The 17,411-nt window shown below is 36.3% G+C and overlaps 1 protein-coding gene across 1 annotated transcript in view; it reads right to left on the bottom strand.

Annotated features, from left to right (window-relative positions):
• CFAP36 (cilia and flagella associated protein 36) overlaps nt 1-16,810 on the bottom strand; it is a 30,125-nt gene extending 13,315 nt beyond the window's left edge. Inside the window, exons 1-3 of the mRNA XM_077772342.1 lie at nt 16,494-16,810; nt 12,870-12,934; nt 12,011-12,112 (exon numbers count right to left, since the gene is read on the bottom strand). Of these exons, the coding sequence (XP_077628468.1) occupies nt 12,011-12,112; nt 12,870-12,934; nt 16,494-16,608 (282 nt within the window). The 5' untranslated portion in view covers nt 16,609-16,810. The remainder of the gene's footprint in view (nt 1-12,010; nt 12,113-12,869; nt 12,935-16,493) is intronic.
• Nucleotides 16,811-17,411: the final 601 nt, after the last annotated feature.

Raw genomic sequence — 17,411 nt, 5'->3', positions numbered from 1 at the left:
CCCTTAATTAATAAAAGTACCAAGGCAAATAAAAGTAAATGCAAAAAATGGAATCTGGATATTAAGTATAATGAGGTATTAATAATATGAAAACACAATTGTACTTCTATATGTAGAAAGTTTCTATAGAGGTTAAGTTAGAAATGATAATGTGAAATCATTTTCTGGATGAAAAAAAATGTGATAAATTAGTGGAAAAACTAAGGTGTCTACCTGGAGTACCCAAATTAACATTTCCTTAACTACAGGGAACTATTGCTGTATTAAAGAGCAAACCAATTCCCAAGCTAATCAACAATAAGTAGAATAAAATTTGAAATGTGTGAAAACCCAAAACACTCAAATTTTATGCACTTACTAAAATCTTATTTCAAGCTTTACATGATATTAATGGAAAAAATGAATACACAAAATCATGCAGAAGCAACAATTGTTTACCAGGTGGGCAGCAGCAATAATGTCAGACACCTCAACAAAACCTCCGTCCAGCAGTCCTAAGCAAAGAGGAAGGAGCCCTTCTTCCAGCAACCAGCTCCCACCCTAAACAACCACAGTACATAGCAAAACAAAACAAAATGCAAAAGCAGCTCTCTGTGACATTTATAAGGAGTCGACTGAAGGAAAAAAAAATGATGGAAAATTCTTTCCCATTAAATTCACATACACTGTTCAAAAGATCCACAGCAGAGCATCGCAGATAGGCTTGACTGAAAGTTTCAGCCCAAAGCTCAGTGTTGAAAACACTTGTGGATAGTCTCTGTGATAGATTAGTGATGTCTGCCAAAACATCTTTATGGGATTATGCCCCCGCAAAACGTTGTTCTGGGGCTTCCTAGACTTATTAGTGATATCAAGGACTTTATCTTCATCACTAATAAACTCTTGGAGGGCAATGCTACTGATAGCATTGTATCAACTGGAGCTTTTATCAGCAAGTCGGAGTTTGAGTTGATACTTAAGTATGTTCCTTGATGCATCTAAGAAATGCATATTCCTAAGACCTACCCTAGACATAATAAGTCTAAATTTCTAAAGGATGGGTGTTCATGTATCTCCACAGATAATTCTTACAACATTAAGCTTGAGAACCATTGAAACATTGGAAGAAAATGAGCCCTTAATATCATAAGCCCACTTCCTGCTTAACCATGTACTAGCTGTGTGACTCTGGACATATCATTTAGTCCTCTGAGCTTCAGTTTCTTCCTCTGTAAATTAATACTCTAATAATAATAGTAATACAGTATTTTGTTGAATCTAAGATTCCAAAGATGAGTAAAATAAACCATTACTTCATGTACCAACAAGAAAAAAGAACCTGCCAATTAAATTATAATATGTCATTCATTATAAAATGGATTCTTATTTCAGAGATGCTACAATATGAAAATTTTTCACTTTAGCATAAAAGAAATATAATAATAACTTTCTGGCTGGGTGCTGAAATTAAGTAAGATGAGAAAGCACTTTTTAAACTGAAAAGTACCCATAAAAAATAATTGTTCTGGTCCTATTGAGGCTGGTTAAATATAAAAATGGTGCACTAAACCTAACAACTTTATAGCAATAGGGTTCTTCTGGTTCAAGGAAATGGACATGAAATTCCAATAAAGGCAGTTAGAGGGACTAAATACAAGAGTTAACTCAAAAAAAGAAAAAACTAGTTTAAAAACAACACTTCCCCACATATTCACTAAATTATCTGAAATGTGAAACTACTTTGACAGAAGACTGAGATAAAGTAAATGTGCTGTTATCTGAGAAAAGCACATCAACAAAAAAATGAACACTGAGCATTTGAAAATCTGACTTCAATGAGTTTATAAGACATTCAAATATATTCATACTTAGCCTAAGATTACCCTATGGTTATCTCTGCTTAGAGTTCACCATACCATATTTTGAAAGGTACAGTGATTTCATGTTCTTACACTGCTCCATTAATAGAACTACAAGAAGAAACAGATGAATTCATGATTACAGTTGGAGACTTCAACACCCTCCATCAACAATAGACTGATCCATCAGGAAATCAGTAAGGACATAGTTGAACAGGACAGTACCTTCAGCCAACTGGATCAAATTGATACTTCTAGAACAACAGAAAAATATACATTCTTCTCAAGCACACATGAAAAATTCACCCAGATAGACAATATTATGGGCCTTAAAACACATCTTAATAAATTTAAAAGAATAGGAATCATACAAAGTGTCCTCTCAGACCACAACAGAATTAAACTAGATATCTGGAACAGAATGATAGATGAAAAAAACTAAAATTCTTGCAGACTAAACAATACACTTCTAAATAACACATGGATAGAAGAAGTACAGGGGCACCTGGGGGGCTTAGTCAGTTAAGAATCTGACTTTGGCTCAGGTCATGATCTCACCAGTTCGATCCCCATGTCAAGCTCTGTGCTGACAGCACAGAGCCAGGAGCCCACTTCAGATTCTGTGTCTCCTCTCTATGCTTCTCCCCCGCTTGTGCACACACACACACACTCTCTCTCTCAGAAATAAATAAACATTTAAAAAAAAAAGTGCAGTTGACCCTTGAACAACATGGGGCTTGGGGCACTGACCTCTATGCAGTCACAAATCTGTATATCATTCTTGACATCCCCGAGCTCACCCACTAATAGCCTACTGATAACCAGAATCCTTGCCAATTACATATTACACCAATTAACACATATTGTATATGTTATATGTTTTATATACTGCATTCTTACAATAAGCTATAGAAAAGAAAATGTTATTATGAAAATCATAAGGAAACTAAAAGGCAACCTCCTGGATGGGGGAAGATATTTGCAAAGGACATATCCAATAAAGGGTTAGTATCCAAAATACATAAAGAACTTACACAACTCAACACCAAAAAAACACATAATCCAATTAAAATTGGGCAGAGGATGAACAGACATTTCTCCAAAGAAGACATATGAAAAGATGCTCAACATCATTCATCATCAGGGCAATTCAAATTGAAACCACAATGATACATCACCTCACACTTGTCAGAATGGCTAAAATCAAAAACACAAGAAACAGCAAGTGTTAACACACAAAAAAGTAAAACACAAAAATACCAGAAACAACAAGGATGTGGAGAAAAAGGAACCTTCAGGCACTGTTGGTAGGAATGCAAACTGTTGCAGCTGGTATGGAAAAATAATATGGAGCTTCCTCAAAAAATTAAAAATGGAATAGGATCCAATAATTCCACCACTGGGTATTTACCCAAAGAAATGAAAAAGAATTCAAAAAGATATATGCAACCCTATATTTACTGCAGCATTACTTACATTATTTACGAGAGCCAAATTATGGAAACAGCCCAAGTATCCAATGATAGATGAATAGATAAAGAATAGATGAATAAAGAAGAGGTGTTGGGCATCTGAGTGGCTCAGTTGGTTAAGCATCCAATTCTTGATTTCAGCTCAATTCTCAAGTTTTTGGGTTTGAGACCCATATCAGCCTCCACACTGACAGTGCAGAGACTTCTTGGGATTCTCTATCTCCCTCTCTCTCTGCCTCTCCCTAGCTCGCTCTCTCTCAAATAAATAAACTTAAAAAAAAAAAAAAAAGGAGCTGGTGTGTATGTATAGATACACACAACCACAGGCCCCCCCCCACACACACACTGGAATATTGTTTAGCCATAAAAAAGAATGAAAGCTTGCCATCTGAAGCAACATGGAAGGATCTAGAAAGAAAGACAAATACCATTTAATCTCATTCATATGTGGAATTTAAGAAACAAATCAGGTAAACAAAGAAAGAGACAACCAAAACTACAGAAAATAGTTAACTTGTAGCTAATTCTTAACTATAAAAAATAGAGTGATTGTTACCAGAAGGGAGGTGGGTGAGGGTATAGGTGAAATAGATGAAGGGGATTAAGAGTAAACCTATCATAATGAGCAGTGAGTAATGTATAAAATTGTTGAATCACTATATTATACACCTGAAACCAATATAACATGGTATGTTAACTATACTAGAATTAAAATTTTTAAAAAGAATCATAAGGAAGATAAAATACATTTACAGTACTCTGCTGTATTTATAAAAAAAAAAAAAAATCTGTGTAAGGGCGCCTTGGTGGCTCAGTCAGTTAAATGTCTGACTTCAGCTCAGGTCATCATCTTGTGTGGTTCATGGGTTCTAGTCCTGCATTGGGCTCTGTGCTAACAGCTCAGTGCCTGGAGCCTGCTTCGGATTCTGTGCCTCCCTCTCTCTCTGCCCCTCCCCTGCTAATGTTCTGTCTCTCTCTCTCTCTCTTGCTCTCTCAAAAATGAATAAACATTTAAAAAACCTTTTTTTTTTTCTTATATATGTGTAGAAGTGGACCAACATAGTTCAAACCTGTGTTGTTAAAAGGTCGACTGTAGTCTTAAAGGAAATTTCTTTTAAAGAGAAATTTTAAAATAATTCTTTTTTTTTTTTTTTAAGAGAAAGCACACGAGTTGGGGGACAAGAAAGAGAATCTTAAGCAGCCTCCACACTTAGTGCAGAGCCCAACATGGGGTTTGATCCCATGACCCTGGGATCATAACCTGAGCCAAAATCAAGAGCTAGACGTTCAACCAACTGAGCCAGCCAGGGGCCCCTAAAATATTTCTAACTAAGTGAATATACAACTTATCAATATGCCAAACTCACACAAGAATAAACAATCTGAATAAGTCTATATCTATTAAAGAGAAGGAATCAATAATTAATAACCTTCCAAAACAGAAAACACCAGGTCTAGGTTGGTCCACTGATAATTTCTACCAAACATTAAATGAAGAAATTATAAAATCCTCTACAAAAAAAATATATAACTTTAAAGAAAAGTTATACATTCATATTATTTCTCAAAAAATAACGATTAAATATTTGTTTGCAGAAGTAAAATATCATAGCAGATGTAAAAGACTTTCTATTGATTCAAACTATTAAGGAGAAAAAAAGTATGACTTTGAAATTCCCTATCTCTTCTATGTATATAACTTACTCAATGTCTATGCAATTTTTCCACCACTCCTCTCTGCATGATTCAGATTAGGATTTTACATGTATTTAAACAGACATCTGAAAAACTGCCCTCAGATAAGAATCCTCAAAAACAGAAAAAAGAAATTATACCAATTCTTTACACTCTCTTCCAGAAGACAGAAGCAGGAGTATTCGGTAACCTATTTTATGTAGCTAGCATTACACTAATACCGAAACTAGACAACAACACAACAAGAAGGAATCCCATGAACAGAGATACAAAAACACCCAAATTTATCAGCAAATAGAATCCAACAGTGTATAAAAAGAATTATAGACCATGACCAAGTGGGATTTATTCTTATGCAAGGCTGGTTCAATACCCTGGAATGAATTAATGTAATCCATCACACCAAGAGACTGAAAAGAAAAATCATATGATCATATCAATAGATGTAGAAAAAGCATTTGACAAAATCCAACATCCAATCATGATAAATACTCACAGCAGATGAGGAATAAAGAGGAATTTCCTTTACCTGATAAAGAACATCTACAAAAAACTGACACCTGGGGAGCCTGGGTGGCTCAGTCAGTTAGGTGACCAACTTCAGCTCAGGTTATGATCTCACAGTTCATGAGTTTGAGCCCTGCATAGGGCTCTCTGCTGTCAGTACAGAGCCCACTTCAGATCCTCTGTCCCCCTCCCCTCTGACCCTCCCTCATTCACTTTCTCTCAATCAAAAATAAACATTTTTTAAATCGCAAAATAAATAAATAAAACCATTAAAAAAACAAACAACAACAAAAAAAAACCCTGACAGCTAACACCATACTTAATCGTGAGAAACTAGACACTTTCCCTTTAAGATCAGAAACAAGTCCCCTCTCCCACTCCCATTCCACATTATACTGGAAGTCCTAGTTAATGCATTAAGAAAAGGAAATTAAAGGCACAAAGATTAGGAAGGAAGAAATAAAACTGTTTTTGTTCACAGATGACAGGACTGCCTGTAGATTATCCCAAAGACTCAATTTAAAGAAACTCCTAGAGGATGCCTGTGTGGCTCAGTTGGTTAAGCATCGATTAACCAAACCGATTCTTGGTTTTGGCTCAGGTCATAATCTTGCAGTTCCTGAGTTCAAGCTCTGCATTGGGCTCTGTGTTAATGGTGTGGAGTTTGCTTGGGATTCTGTCTCTCCCTCTCTCTCTACCCCTCCCTTGCTCATGCTCTGTCGCACTCAAAATAAATAAATAAACATTTTTTTAAAAAAGAAACTACTAGAACTAATAATTAATTATAGCAAAGCTGGATAGGCTACTATACAAAAATCAATTGCTTTCTTATACACCAGCAATGAATAATGGGAATATGAAACAAAAAAACACATTTACATTAGTTCCACAATAAAATAAGTATTTAGGAATAAACCTAATAAAATGCACAGATCTATAGGAGGAAAACTAAAAAACTCTGATGAAAGAAATCAAAGATAATCTAAATAAATGGAGATATATTCCACATTCATAGATAAAAAGACTCAATATTGCTAACATGTCAATCCTTCCTAATTTGATCTGTAGATTTATGCAATCCCAAAGAGAATCCAGCAAGTTATTTTGTAGATATCAACAAACCAGTTTTAAAATATACATGAAAAGTCAAAAGACTCAGAATGGCCACACAATATTAAAAAAAACAGAGTACTAACACTACCTGACTTCAAGACTTACTATAAACTACAGTAATCAAGGGGCACCTGGTTGGCTCAGTCAGTTAAATGTCCAACTCTTGATATTGGCTCAGGTCATTTTCCCACGGTTCTGTCAGCTCAGAGCCCCATGTTAGGCACAGCTGTGTCTGTCTCTGTCTCTCTCTTTCTCTGTCCCTTCCCTGTTCATTCACTCTTTTTCTCTCAAAATAAATATATAAACTTAAATAAACTGCCACAATCAAGACAGTGTGGTATTGGTGAATGAACATACAAATAGATTAACAGAACAGAAAGAATCTGAAAACAGACCACCACAAATATAGTCAACTGACCTATGACAAAGAAACGAAGGCAATCCAACGTAGAAAAGATCACCTTTCTAGCGAACAGTGCTACAACAACTGGACATCTACGTACAAAAAATGAATCTAAACATTAAACTTACACTTTTCATAAAAATTAACTCAAAATGGAACACAAGATTTAAATGTAAAAAACAAAACCGAAACACTTCTAGAAGATAGCATAGAAAAATCTTGATAACCATGGGTTTGGCAATGACTTCCAAAGACACAACACCAAAAGCATAATCCATGAAAGAAAACTGATCGTGGACTTCACTGAAAAAACAAAACAAAACAAAACAAAAACTTCTACTCTGTGAAACACTTTGTTAGAGAAGGAAAAGATAAGTCATGGAAGAAAATTTTGTGAAGTATTTGCAAAACACATATTTGATAAAGAAGACTTGTATCAAAAATTTATATAAGAAGTCTTACAACTCAAGTACTAGAAAACAAACAACTCAATTTTAAAATGGGCAAAAATAAACCTCTACATATGTATTAATTAGAATGACTAAACTGCAAAAAAACTGATAATACCAAGTGGTGCCGAAGATGTAGAGCAAGAGGAGCTCCCATTCATTGCTGGTGAAAATGCAAAATGGTACAACTACTTTAGAAGAGAGTATGGCAATTTCTTACAAAGCTAAACTTAACTTTACCATATGACCACCAGTCTTGCTCTAGGTATTTGCCCAAATAAGTTGAAAACTTTTATGTCCATGAAAATCTCTGAATACAAATATTTGTAGTAGTCTTTTCATAATTACCAAAGACTGGAAGCCACCAAAATGTCCTTCAAAAGGTAAAGTGATAAACTATGGTACATCCACCATAGTTTAATAGTTAATGGAATATTACTCAACAATAAAAAGAAATGAACTATTAAACAACAAAAATATGAAAGAACCTTAAATTCATATTGCTTAATGACAGAAGCCAGTCTGAAAAGGTACATACCACATAATCCCAATTATATGACACTCTGAAAAAACAAAACTAGAGAGACAGTAAAATGCAGTGGTTGGCAGAGGCAAGGATGGAAAGAATAAATATGTAGGATACAGGGGGATTTTTAAGCAGTAAAACTATTGTGTAACATACTGTAATGGTGGATATATGACAATATATTTGGCAGAACCCATAGAAATGTAAACCACAAAAAGTAAGCCTTAATATAAACTGTGGACAATAGTCAATAATAATATATCAATGCTGACTCATCAATTTTTATGAATATACCACACTAATGAAAGATGTTAATAAGGGACATTTTATGGGGCGACTGGGTGGCTCAGTCAGTTAAGTGTCTGACTTTGGCTCAGGTCATGATCTCACAGTCCGTGAGTTCAAGTCTGTGCTGATAGCTCAGACCCTGGAGCCTGCTTCAGATTCTAAGTCTCCCTCTCTGTCTGCCCCTCTTCCACTTGCACTCTCTCCCTCTCCCTCAAAAAATAAATAAATATTTTTTAAAAAATAAGGGACACTGTATTATCTGCTCAATTTTCTGTAAACCTAAAACTGCTCTAAAAAATAGTCTATTAATCTTTAAAAATCTTACTAGCACTCATACACAATATTGTGAATTATCCTATGTGTATTTTAGAAAATGAAAGTTACATCACATATATAATCCCTTCAATGATACAAGTTATTGGAAAAACAGTATAATTTTGCCAAATTACTATCATAATATAAAAGTATTAATTTTTATATTACAAAAGTCAAAGCAAATCTAGTAAAAAACAAAAACAAAAAATACTGTTTGTCTCTTGCCATATATGTCTTTTGCAACACAGTACATAGAAATCAATGATGAACTTTATCCTCAACAAAAAATCACAAGGAACTCACAACAAAGGAAGTAAATTTTGCCTACTTAAGTTGGAAAATACCACAAAATTACAAAATTCAACTGAAGATGACTGAAACAATAAATATTTCAGTAGTTATATCATATTTTCTGAGGTTAATTCATAAGCATTTTTAAAAAAATCACATACATAACAGAAAAACGTTTCTTCACAGGTTTTTTGTTGTTGTTTTAAACTAGAGTTCTTCATCTGATGCATTCCTTGCTACTCCTGCTGCATCAATAGAGTATGACAGAAGCAGTGGTCTAGGTATAATGATGACCAAACCCAGTGAAAAGAATTTTGTTAAGTGGGCTTTAGCAGTAAAATTCAGTGGGAGCTGGTTTAAACAACTGAAACCAAACCAAGCAAACCAAACCAAAATAAAAATTACCTCCTGAGTAATCCAGGGCAAGCAACTCGTTTCTTGAATTAATTCTTAGGCACCCTACATTCTCATAATATAATCAGCAATCTGATCTTCATGTATAAAGATTAGATTATTGCTGCAAAGCAGCAAATAACATAGTTTTGAGCTGTGTTTTTCTGGTAATGGTGATGGCCTTGTGCTGACTGAATCAGGTTGCTGCTATTCAGTATCTAATGCTAACTGTTTGCTCCAGAAGAGAACACAGCTAACTAGTCCACGGGGGATTGAACCAGTGACCCTGGCCTAATTAGCACACTGCTAATCAACCACCAAAATAGCCAGTATTAATTGGGAGGTGCTTCCATTTATAGATCACTTTATAAATGTCAGGTATTGTGCTAAATGCTTTATGATTATCTCTTAAATTTTGCAAAAACTTTCCAAAGTAGATACTACCCATATTTTACAGATAAGGAAACTGAGAATCAGAATGGATAAGAAACGAAAACAGTACAACAGTCTCCATGGTCTTATAGCTAGTAAGTGAAAGATCTAGGACTCAAATCTAGGTCTGTCTATATCAAAAGGCTTGTCTCCTAATACATAACAAGACTGTATTACCAATCAACTCCAAATAAATCAAAAGGTCTTACATGACAGAACAAAAGAGAAAGATGTATTACTCTTGCACTGAAAACAATATTTTAAAATTCTGAACATCTTCATTCACAAATAATTTAAAGTTATCCTAACAATGAAAACAAAAGATGGATGGGTCTACCATTAGCATAAACATCTTTATTCACAAAGTAATTCAGGCTCTTTCACAAGGGCTTAATTAAGAGGTTGACAATTATTAACCAAAATAAAAAATATTCCTGAAAAACAAGGAAAATAAAAACAAATATCAATGTCTTAACAGAAACCTAAATAATTTTCAAATTATTCCCGTTCAACTATAAAGGAGAAGTAAATAATGCCTATTATTATTCCTTAAAGTAAACTTATGGTACATATAGAATAAAAGTTATTGTTGAAATGTAAAACAACTTTTGCTTTACAGCACTATTAACTAAAATCAAATGTTTATTTACATTATTGCAGCATACCAATAATAGTTAAATATATTTTTCAAAATGTCAAATCATATTAAAGATGCTCTGTCTCTAGAATTGGAGATGATCATTAAATAAGCAAAACTTGTGCAAGGAGAACTACAGTAGGAAGTGCTGGATTAAACAGTAGTCAAAGCAACCACTTCTAGGCCATGATAAGAAGATAATTTATTAAGAACTTCATACTAGGAACTAAATTCTCATCTCTGTGCTAGACACTGGAAATGCAAAGAGTCTCAAAACAGCTAAAGAACTTATAATCTAGTAAAGCAAACAGACTTCTCAGAAACTGTAATTCTAGCAAAAATGTAAAAGTGTCCAGTGAGGTAGAATGAGTGCTAGTCTACCCTAGCATAAGAGGGATCAGGAGAGCTGTCACAAAAAGTAACATTTTAGCAAGGCCCTTATGTAAGAGGGATTCTTGGGTAAGGAAAAGATAATGTGGTGGGAAGGTGAAGGCCAAACATTGCAGGGTTTGGGAATGGCATGGACAAAGCCAGATGCACAGATGCTTACAAGAACAAGTAGCCTATAATGACTATAGTATATAACGTATTAGAGAACTACAGCAGAAGATTGGAAATATAATTTAGGGTCATATGATAGACAATCCTCACTATCATCTGGCTAAGAAATTGGAGTTTATTTAGTAGAAAATGGAAAGCTAAAGCAACTTATTAAGAAGGCTATTTGGGGAGTAGCAACATATCCCCATCCTGAACCTCTGCGCAAGGGCTTGCAGCTGGCGTGCCTGGACTGGCATCCTGGCACTACTACTTACTTAGCAATGAACTTTGCATTATCTGTTTAATATGTATGTGCATTAGTTTTTTTCATTTCTACATGGAAATAAAATAGTGCCAAATTCTTTTTTTTTCAATTTTTTTAGATTTTTTTAAAGTTTCTTTATTTATTTTGAGAGAGAGAGAGAGAGACAGAGAGAGCAAAGAAGGGTCAGAGAGACAGGAAGAGAGAGAATCCTAAGCAGGTACTGCGCTGTCAGTGGAGAGCCTGACACCGGGCTTGAACCCACGAAACAGAAGATCATGACCTAAGCTGAAATCAAAAGTTGGACACTTAACCAACTAACTCAGGTACCCAAAGGGCCAAACTCTTAAGAGGCATCAGGAAGATTATTGCTATAATACATGTCAAGTGCCTAAAACAGCAGCTAGCATGAGCCCTCAGGAGCTATTAATTAGAAATATACATAATACTGAATTCAACCCAGTACTGCAGAACTAACGTGACAAGAAAAGTAGTTCTAAGGGAAGTAGGTCCCAGGAAGTGTTTACTATGAAACTGCTGTGATAAAAAGGGGGCATATGAAAAACTATCCAAGATCTATATAAATAAAACATTAGTTTGGACAAAACCTTTCATCTATTATAGTTCTGCTTTTGGAAAGTTCCTTTTTAACTGCATTAACTCATTAATACCTCTAATTATTGTTTCTTGAGGTAATTATAAAAAAGAACCCATATGTGATGAATTAGCTTTTTACTCTTACAATATCTAAAATGGGATACTTTGACAATCAAACATAGCCAAATTTAAGCGAACCCCTGGATATTTTTGTTAAAACTCTATGTCAGCAGAGTAACACAAAAGCAAAACCTGTGATGTACGTGTCTTTGCAAGAGGAGAAGTGCATGCTTCTTGAAATTGATCTTCATTAATCCCAATCTCTTTGAGGTAACTTTCCAACAGCTTTTCAACCTAAAAAGAGAAAGTTTAACTTTTATAACTTACATAGAAAAATTCCAAAAGACAGTTTTCATGTTAAGTATTGAGTTTAGAAAAAGATAATCAAATGCTTGCTTACAATTATTAATCTACAGAAAATCATATTATATGGCAATGACAATGTCTACTAAAAAAAACCCAAACAAGAAAAAGTTAAAATTTTTGCAGAGAATCAAATGAAATTTTATTTCCTCTACTTGAAATAATGGAAGTCAGAGTTATGATGTTCAATGTGGTACAACTCTTCTGCTACTCAGAGACATTTTTAAAAATCACAAAACAATCATGTCAAATTGATAATTAACACTTCTCTAGATGAATCAGAAGAATAAGAATAAAATTTAAAGATTAGATGCAAAGTCCTTTAAAATAGTTGTTCTAAATCCATTCCTTAGATTCTAGAGTAGAAGAGATAAGAAGTCAAAAGGGTGAAATACTCAGAGAAGCCTTGCGGCCTGATGGAACTGTAGTACTAATAGGATAGATTGTATGTGGTTTTTTTTGTTTTTTTGTTTTTAACTTTTAAGTAGGCTCTATGCCTAATACTGGGCTCAAACTCATGATCCCAAGCTTAACTCATGCTCTATGACTGAGCCAGCCATGTTCCTCAAAGTGGGATTTTGTTTTAATTAAAGAATTTTAAAATGGAAAAATCCATGTTTTTAATTTAGAAAAGCTAAAATTAATATTATTCTAATTACCTTTTAAAATCAGTGGGAAAAATACTTACTAGTTCTTTGTATTCCTGATGAATCTCTGTATAGGTCAATTTGCTTTCTTCTTCATCATCAAAAACTAAATTTAAAAGAAAAATATTGTATAGTGTAAAAAAAACAAATCATTTCATTAATGCAAATATAAAATTCCACTCCTTACATCTTACGTTGAACTCTCATTCTTATAACCTAGCTCTTAGGCTTTGAAGTCTTGAATTTAAAAAGAAACTCTGTGTGTGTGTGTGTGTGTGTGTGTGTGTGTGTGTGTACACGCACATACATGTATATTAGTAGTAATATATGTTGTATATATATCACATATAACAGTCATAATTATAAATAAGTCTTTTCCTTCTTATGATCTACTTCATAATAAGACAAATGCTAATTTGCTACTTTCAATAATAAAAAGCATAAATTTCTTTATAAACTTTTAATGGATTATTATTGTTAATAGTTTTAAATTTTTTTTTTAATATTTTTATTTATTTCTAGGAGAGAGAGAGACAGCATGAGCAGAGGAGGGTCAGAGAGAGAGGGAGTCACAGACTGAAACAGGCTCCAGGCTCTGGGCTGGCAGTCAGCACAGAGCCCGACGCGGAGCTCGAACCCACGAACCGCGAGATCATGACCTAAGCGAAAGTCGGACGCTTAACCGACTAAGCCACCCAGGCGCCCCTATTGTTAATAGTTTTAAAATATTAATTCCGTTTACAGCAGGCTCTGGATTATATTATCATACTCAAACTTGGCAGTTGCAAATTTTACTGAAAGTGACTAGGCCAGTTTTGTTACATATAAATCAGTAATGAAATTAAAATCAATAAAACCAAAACTAATGTTTGTTCAATGAACATCTATGTGAAACAATGTGAATTAGAAAGGTATATATCCCAAGAAGATATAATCTAATTAGAGAAACAGGACATATTCATGAATTGTCAACAAGAAACTTTTTAAATTCCCCCTAAATGATCTAAAATGCAAAACTAACTCCTTTAATTTTCTATTTAAAGCTCTTCAGTGACTGTTCTTTGCCTAGATAATACAAGCAAAATCCTTAGAAGGCCTAACGAAACCTCTAAGATTGGATCCCAAGTCTCATCTCCCACCACTCCAAAACCCAAACTTTGCACTCTCAATATACACAATTACCTGGAATACCACCAAACATAACACACGTGGTGCTTCAAACTCCTGTATATTTATTTGCTCAAGTGCTCCTAGATCTCTTTGCCTTTACCCAGTCCTCTTCTCCCAACTATTCTTCAAGACGTTGCAAATGGCACATTCTCTCAGACCTGCCACCCACTGTCAACTCCTGAGCTGGTTACATCCCTCCCTCTGAACCCTTAAAATACCACCACATGCCTTTCTTTATTATGACACCTGCCACTTTAGATTTAAATTCCATTGACCTGTCTTCTCCACTAAATCATAAACTTCTCAAGCACTAGGTTTTTGTTTAAATTCATCTTTCTATCCCCAGCTTCTGCCCCACAAACACTAAATAAATAAACTCAATAAATTGATATCACGAGCTGTACAAAACTAATCTTTAACTTATCTGAGGTGGTGGGGCACCTGGGTGGCTCAGTTGGTTAAGCATCCAACATCGGATCAGGTCATGGTCTCAGTTCGCGAGTTTGAGCCCCACATCATGCTTTTTGCTGACAGCTCAGAGCCTGGAGCCTGCTTGGGATTTTGTGTCTCCCTCTCTCTCGCTCCTCCCCTGCTCATGCTCTTTCTCTCTCTCAAATAAATTAATAAGCAAACAGTAAATTATCTGAGGTAAAGAATAGCACACTGAAAGTCACTAAACTATTAACATTGTTATTTCAGTTGACACTGGGATGTTAGTTCCACTTCTACTGCCATCTGCTCTAAATAACACAGGGCATACACACAATATAGCAACTACTTAAACTGTTTCCAGTTAATTCTAAACCAAATTACTACCTTATATGTGTATAAGGCTGAGGATTACTGCTTCCCTGAAAAATTACACAATCAGATGTATTATTACCGAGACGCTGCCACTTATGATGTTTGGGGATAAAAAGAACGATGCTTGAATTTTTTTTTTTTCATTTCAGCATTTAGTCTCAGAGGGGTAAACAGAATCAAAAGGTGACATAATTTTTTATTCTCCTAAAGGAGAGGTCAGAATTCCACATGCTCATTGGTCTCAGAATTTTAAATTCTTAAAAAAGATCACAAATAAAAATTACTTTTAACTTCTTTAGAAATGACCCATAAAAACATTACTTAAATATTATCTGAATTTTTATTATGGCATAATTTTGATTATGGTAATGAAAAGATCCAATGGTCAAATAAAATTTTATGTTTACCAGAATCATGGAATCTCAGGGTTGAAGGATTTTTAAAAGGTCACCCAAGGGGGCTGACTGGGTGGCTCAGTCGGTTAAGTGTCGGACTTCGGCTCAGGTCATGATCTCATGGTTCGTGGGTTCTAGCCGCGGGTCGGCCCTGTGCTGACAGCCATCTCAGAGCCTGGAGCCTGTTTCTGATTCTGTGTCTCCTTCTCTCTCTGACCTTCCCCTGCTCAAGCTGTCTGTCTGTCTCTCTCTCAAAAAAATAAATTAAAAACATTAAAAAGAAAAAAAAAGGTCACCCAGGATAACTAATCATAGTTGAAATCCCCTCTATAACATCTCCCTGAAGTTGCAGTCAAATCCATTTAAACAATCCATTTAAACACTGCTAGCTCCTAGAGAACTCATTACCTCCTGAGGTAGGCTAACTTAACTGGGATACATTCTGTTAGGGAGCATTTCCTTAACAGAAATTTGTCTGTAGCTTGTACCCACTGACCCTAGCTCTATCCCACTGAACCTTACAAAACAAATCTAATCCATCCAACATAAGGCAGACGTTCAAATGACTGGTGGATATTACTACCTTAAAAGTCCTGCCTGGCTGAATAACCACGGTAACATTTGGACATTGATCCATAAGACATGGTTTCTAGCTTCTTCTCCGTAAATGGGCTCCGATTTGTCTCCGAAAACTGAATGCACAACTCTAAGCGTGAACGATAAGGACCTGGAGGTCCTTTTCCCATACAGGGAATATTATGTCACGTTCATATACTTCATTTGTTAGAAAATACTCTCCCCCTCCCCCAAATTTTTGTACAGTAAAGAGTTTGAGTGCTCAGTAAAGGCAACACAGGGCCAGTGGGTCGCCAGCTCTGGGCCTGCTGGAGTATAGCATGTCCTCCCTTTGCCGTCAACTGCTCCAATAATGAGGAACATAGACAAACTGACATCTCTCCCAAGTCACTGGGGAAGTTGTTGAAGCCCACCCCAAAAGTCCACCTGCCCAAGGAAGAAACGTGCAGGATGGGGTGAGAGACTCAACACAGGATTAAAATCTGATGATTTTCGGATGTGCTCGGGCCCAGGGAAGGGGGGGTCGTCCCCGTCTTCAGTTCCATGAAGGAAGACTGGCGCAGTGACAGCAATAGCTCCTAAAAACCAGCGCTAAACCTCTCCGACAGGGGTAAAGACCTGAAAGATGAGAGATGATTCGTGGTGACCACCTTCTGGCCGATGCTGGGGAGAGAGAGGCGAGAAAGGGCTGTTGTCAATTCAGGATCATCTGGTTTTTACCTTCACATTTCTGCTCCACAAAGTCCAAGATGGGGATGGACCAGTCCGGGCCTCGCAGGAACCCAGCGATGCTCTCCACCACCCATTCCACCTCATCTTCTTCTTCCGCAGCCATCCCGCTTGGTGGGACGCCGCAGAGCCCTCGGCCAGACTCCCCGAGCCTGCGAAGGCCCTACGGCGCAGCGGGCCGAGGCAGAATGGGAGAAGAAAGAGTTGTTACCGCAGTCGCTCCGCTACCTGGACGAAACCCACAGACCAGTTAACGTAAAATGGTCGTTATGGCAACACGCGCAGCCGCCCCTGACAGCCTCCCGGAAGTGAAGCCAGCTTCCCTGGAGCCTGCCGGTCTCAGAGAGGAGCCTTTGAACAACGTTTTCGATTGGCTGGGAAAAGACAGTACTGGATCAAAAGATAGCCTTCCGCCCATTGGCCCGGAGTTGCTAGGGCTGAGAGCAGAAGTGTAGCCATTGGCTGGAGGCCGTAGCAGGAATCTAGACGTTCTCTTTTCCTAGAACGGCGTGGGAGTTCAGGCTTAGAAATGGTGCAGTGGGGTGCGCGCAGTGAGTAGTCTTCCCTCTTTAAGGGCTTATGAGGCTTCGATTCATCGTTGTATACCTAGCACCTCCGTGCCACTCATTTTCAAACCCACTGGCCCAGAGCATTTGTAATTAAAGGGTTGTTTGAAGATACAAAGATAAGCAATGCAGCTCTGGTTCTATCTTGGCTCTCTCTGGAGCTCAGGGCTCCAAGTGGGTCTTTAATCATGCGTACATAGAAAACACTAGAATCAGGGGGTTTTCAAGGGCAAAATGGAAGTTAATATTCATTTAAATAAGTGCATAACCAAAAATTTTTATGTTTTCTCATTACTGATAGTGTGAGCAGGGGAAGGGCAGAGGGAGAGGGACAGAGGATCTG

This window comes from Crocuta crocuta, unplaced genomic scaffold (assembly GCF_008692635.1).
Source record: "Crocuta crocuta isolate KB4526 unplaced genomic scaffold, BGI_CrCroc_1.0 scaffold830, whole genome shotgun sequence".
Classification (NCBI taxonomy): Eukaryota; Metazoa; Chordata; class Mammalia; order Carnivora; family Hyaenidae; genus Crocuta; species Crocuta crocuta.
The sequence above is the reverse complement of the archived record's forward strand: the minus strand, read 5'-3'. Positions and strand labels throughout refer to the sequence as shown.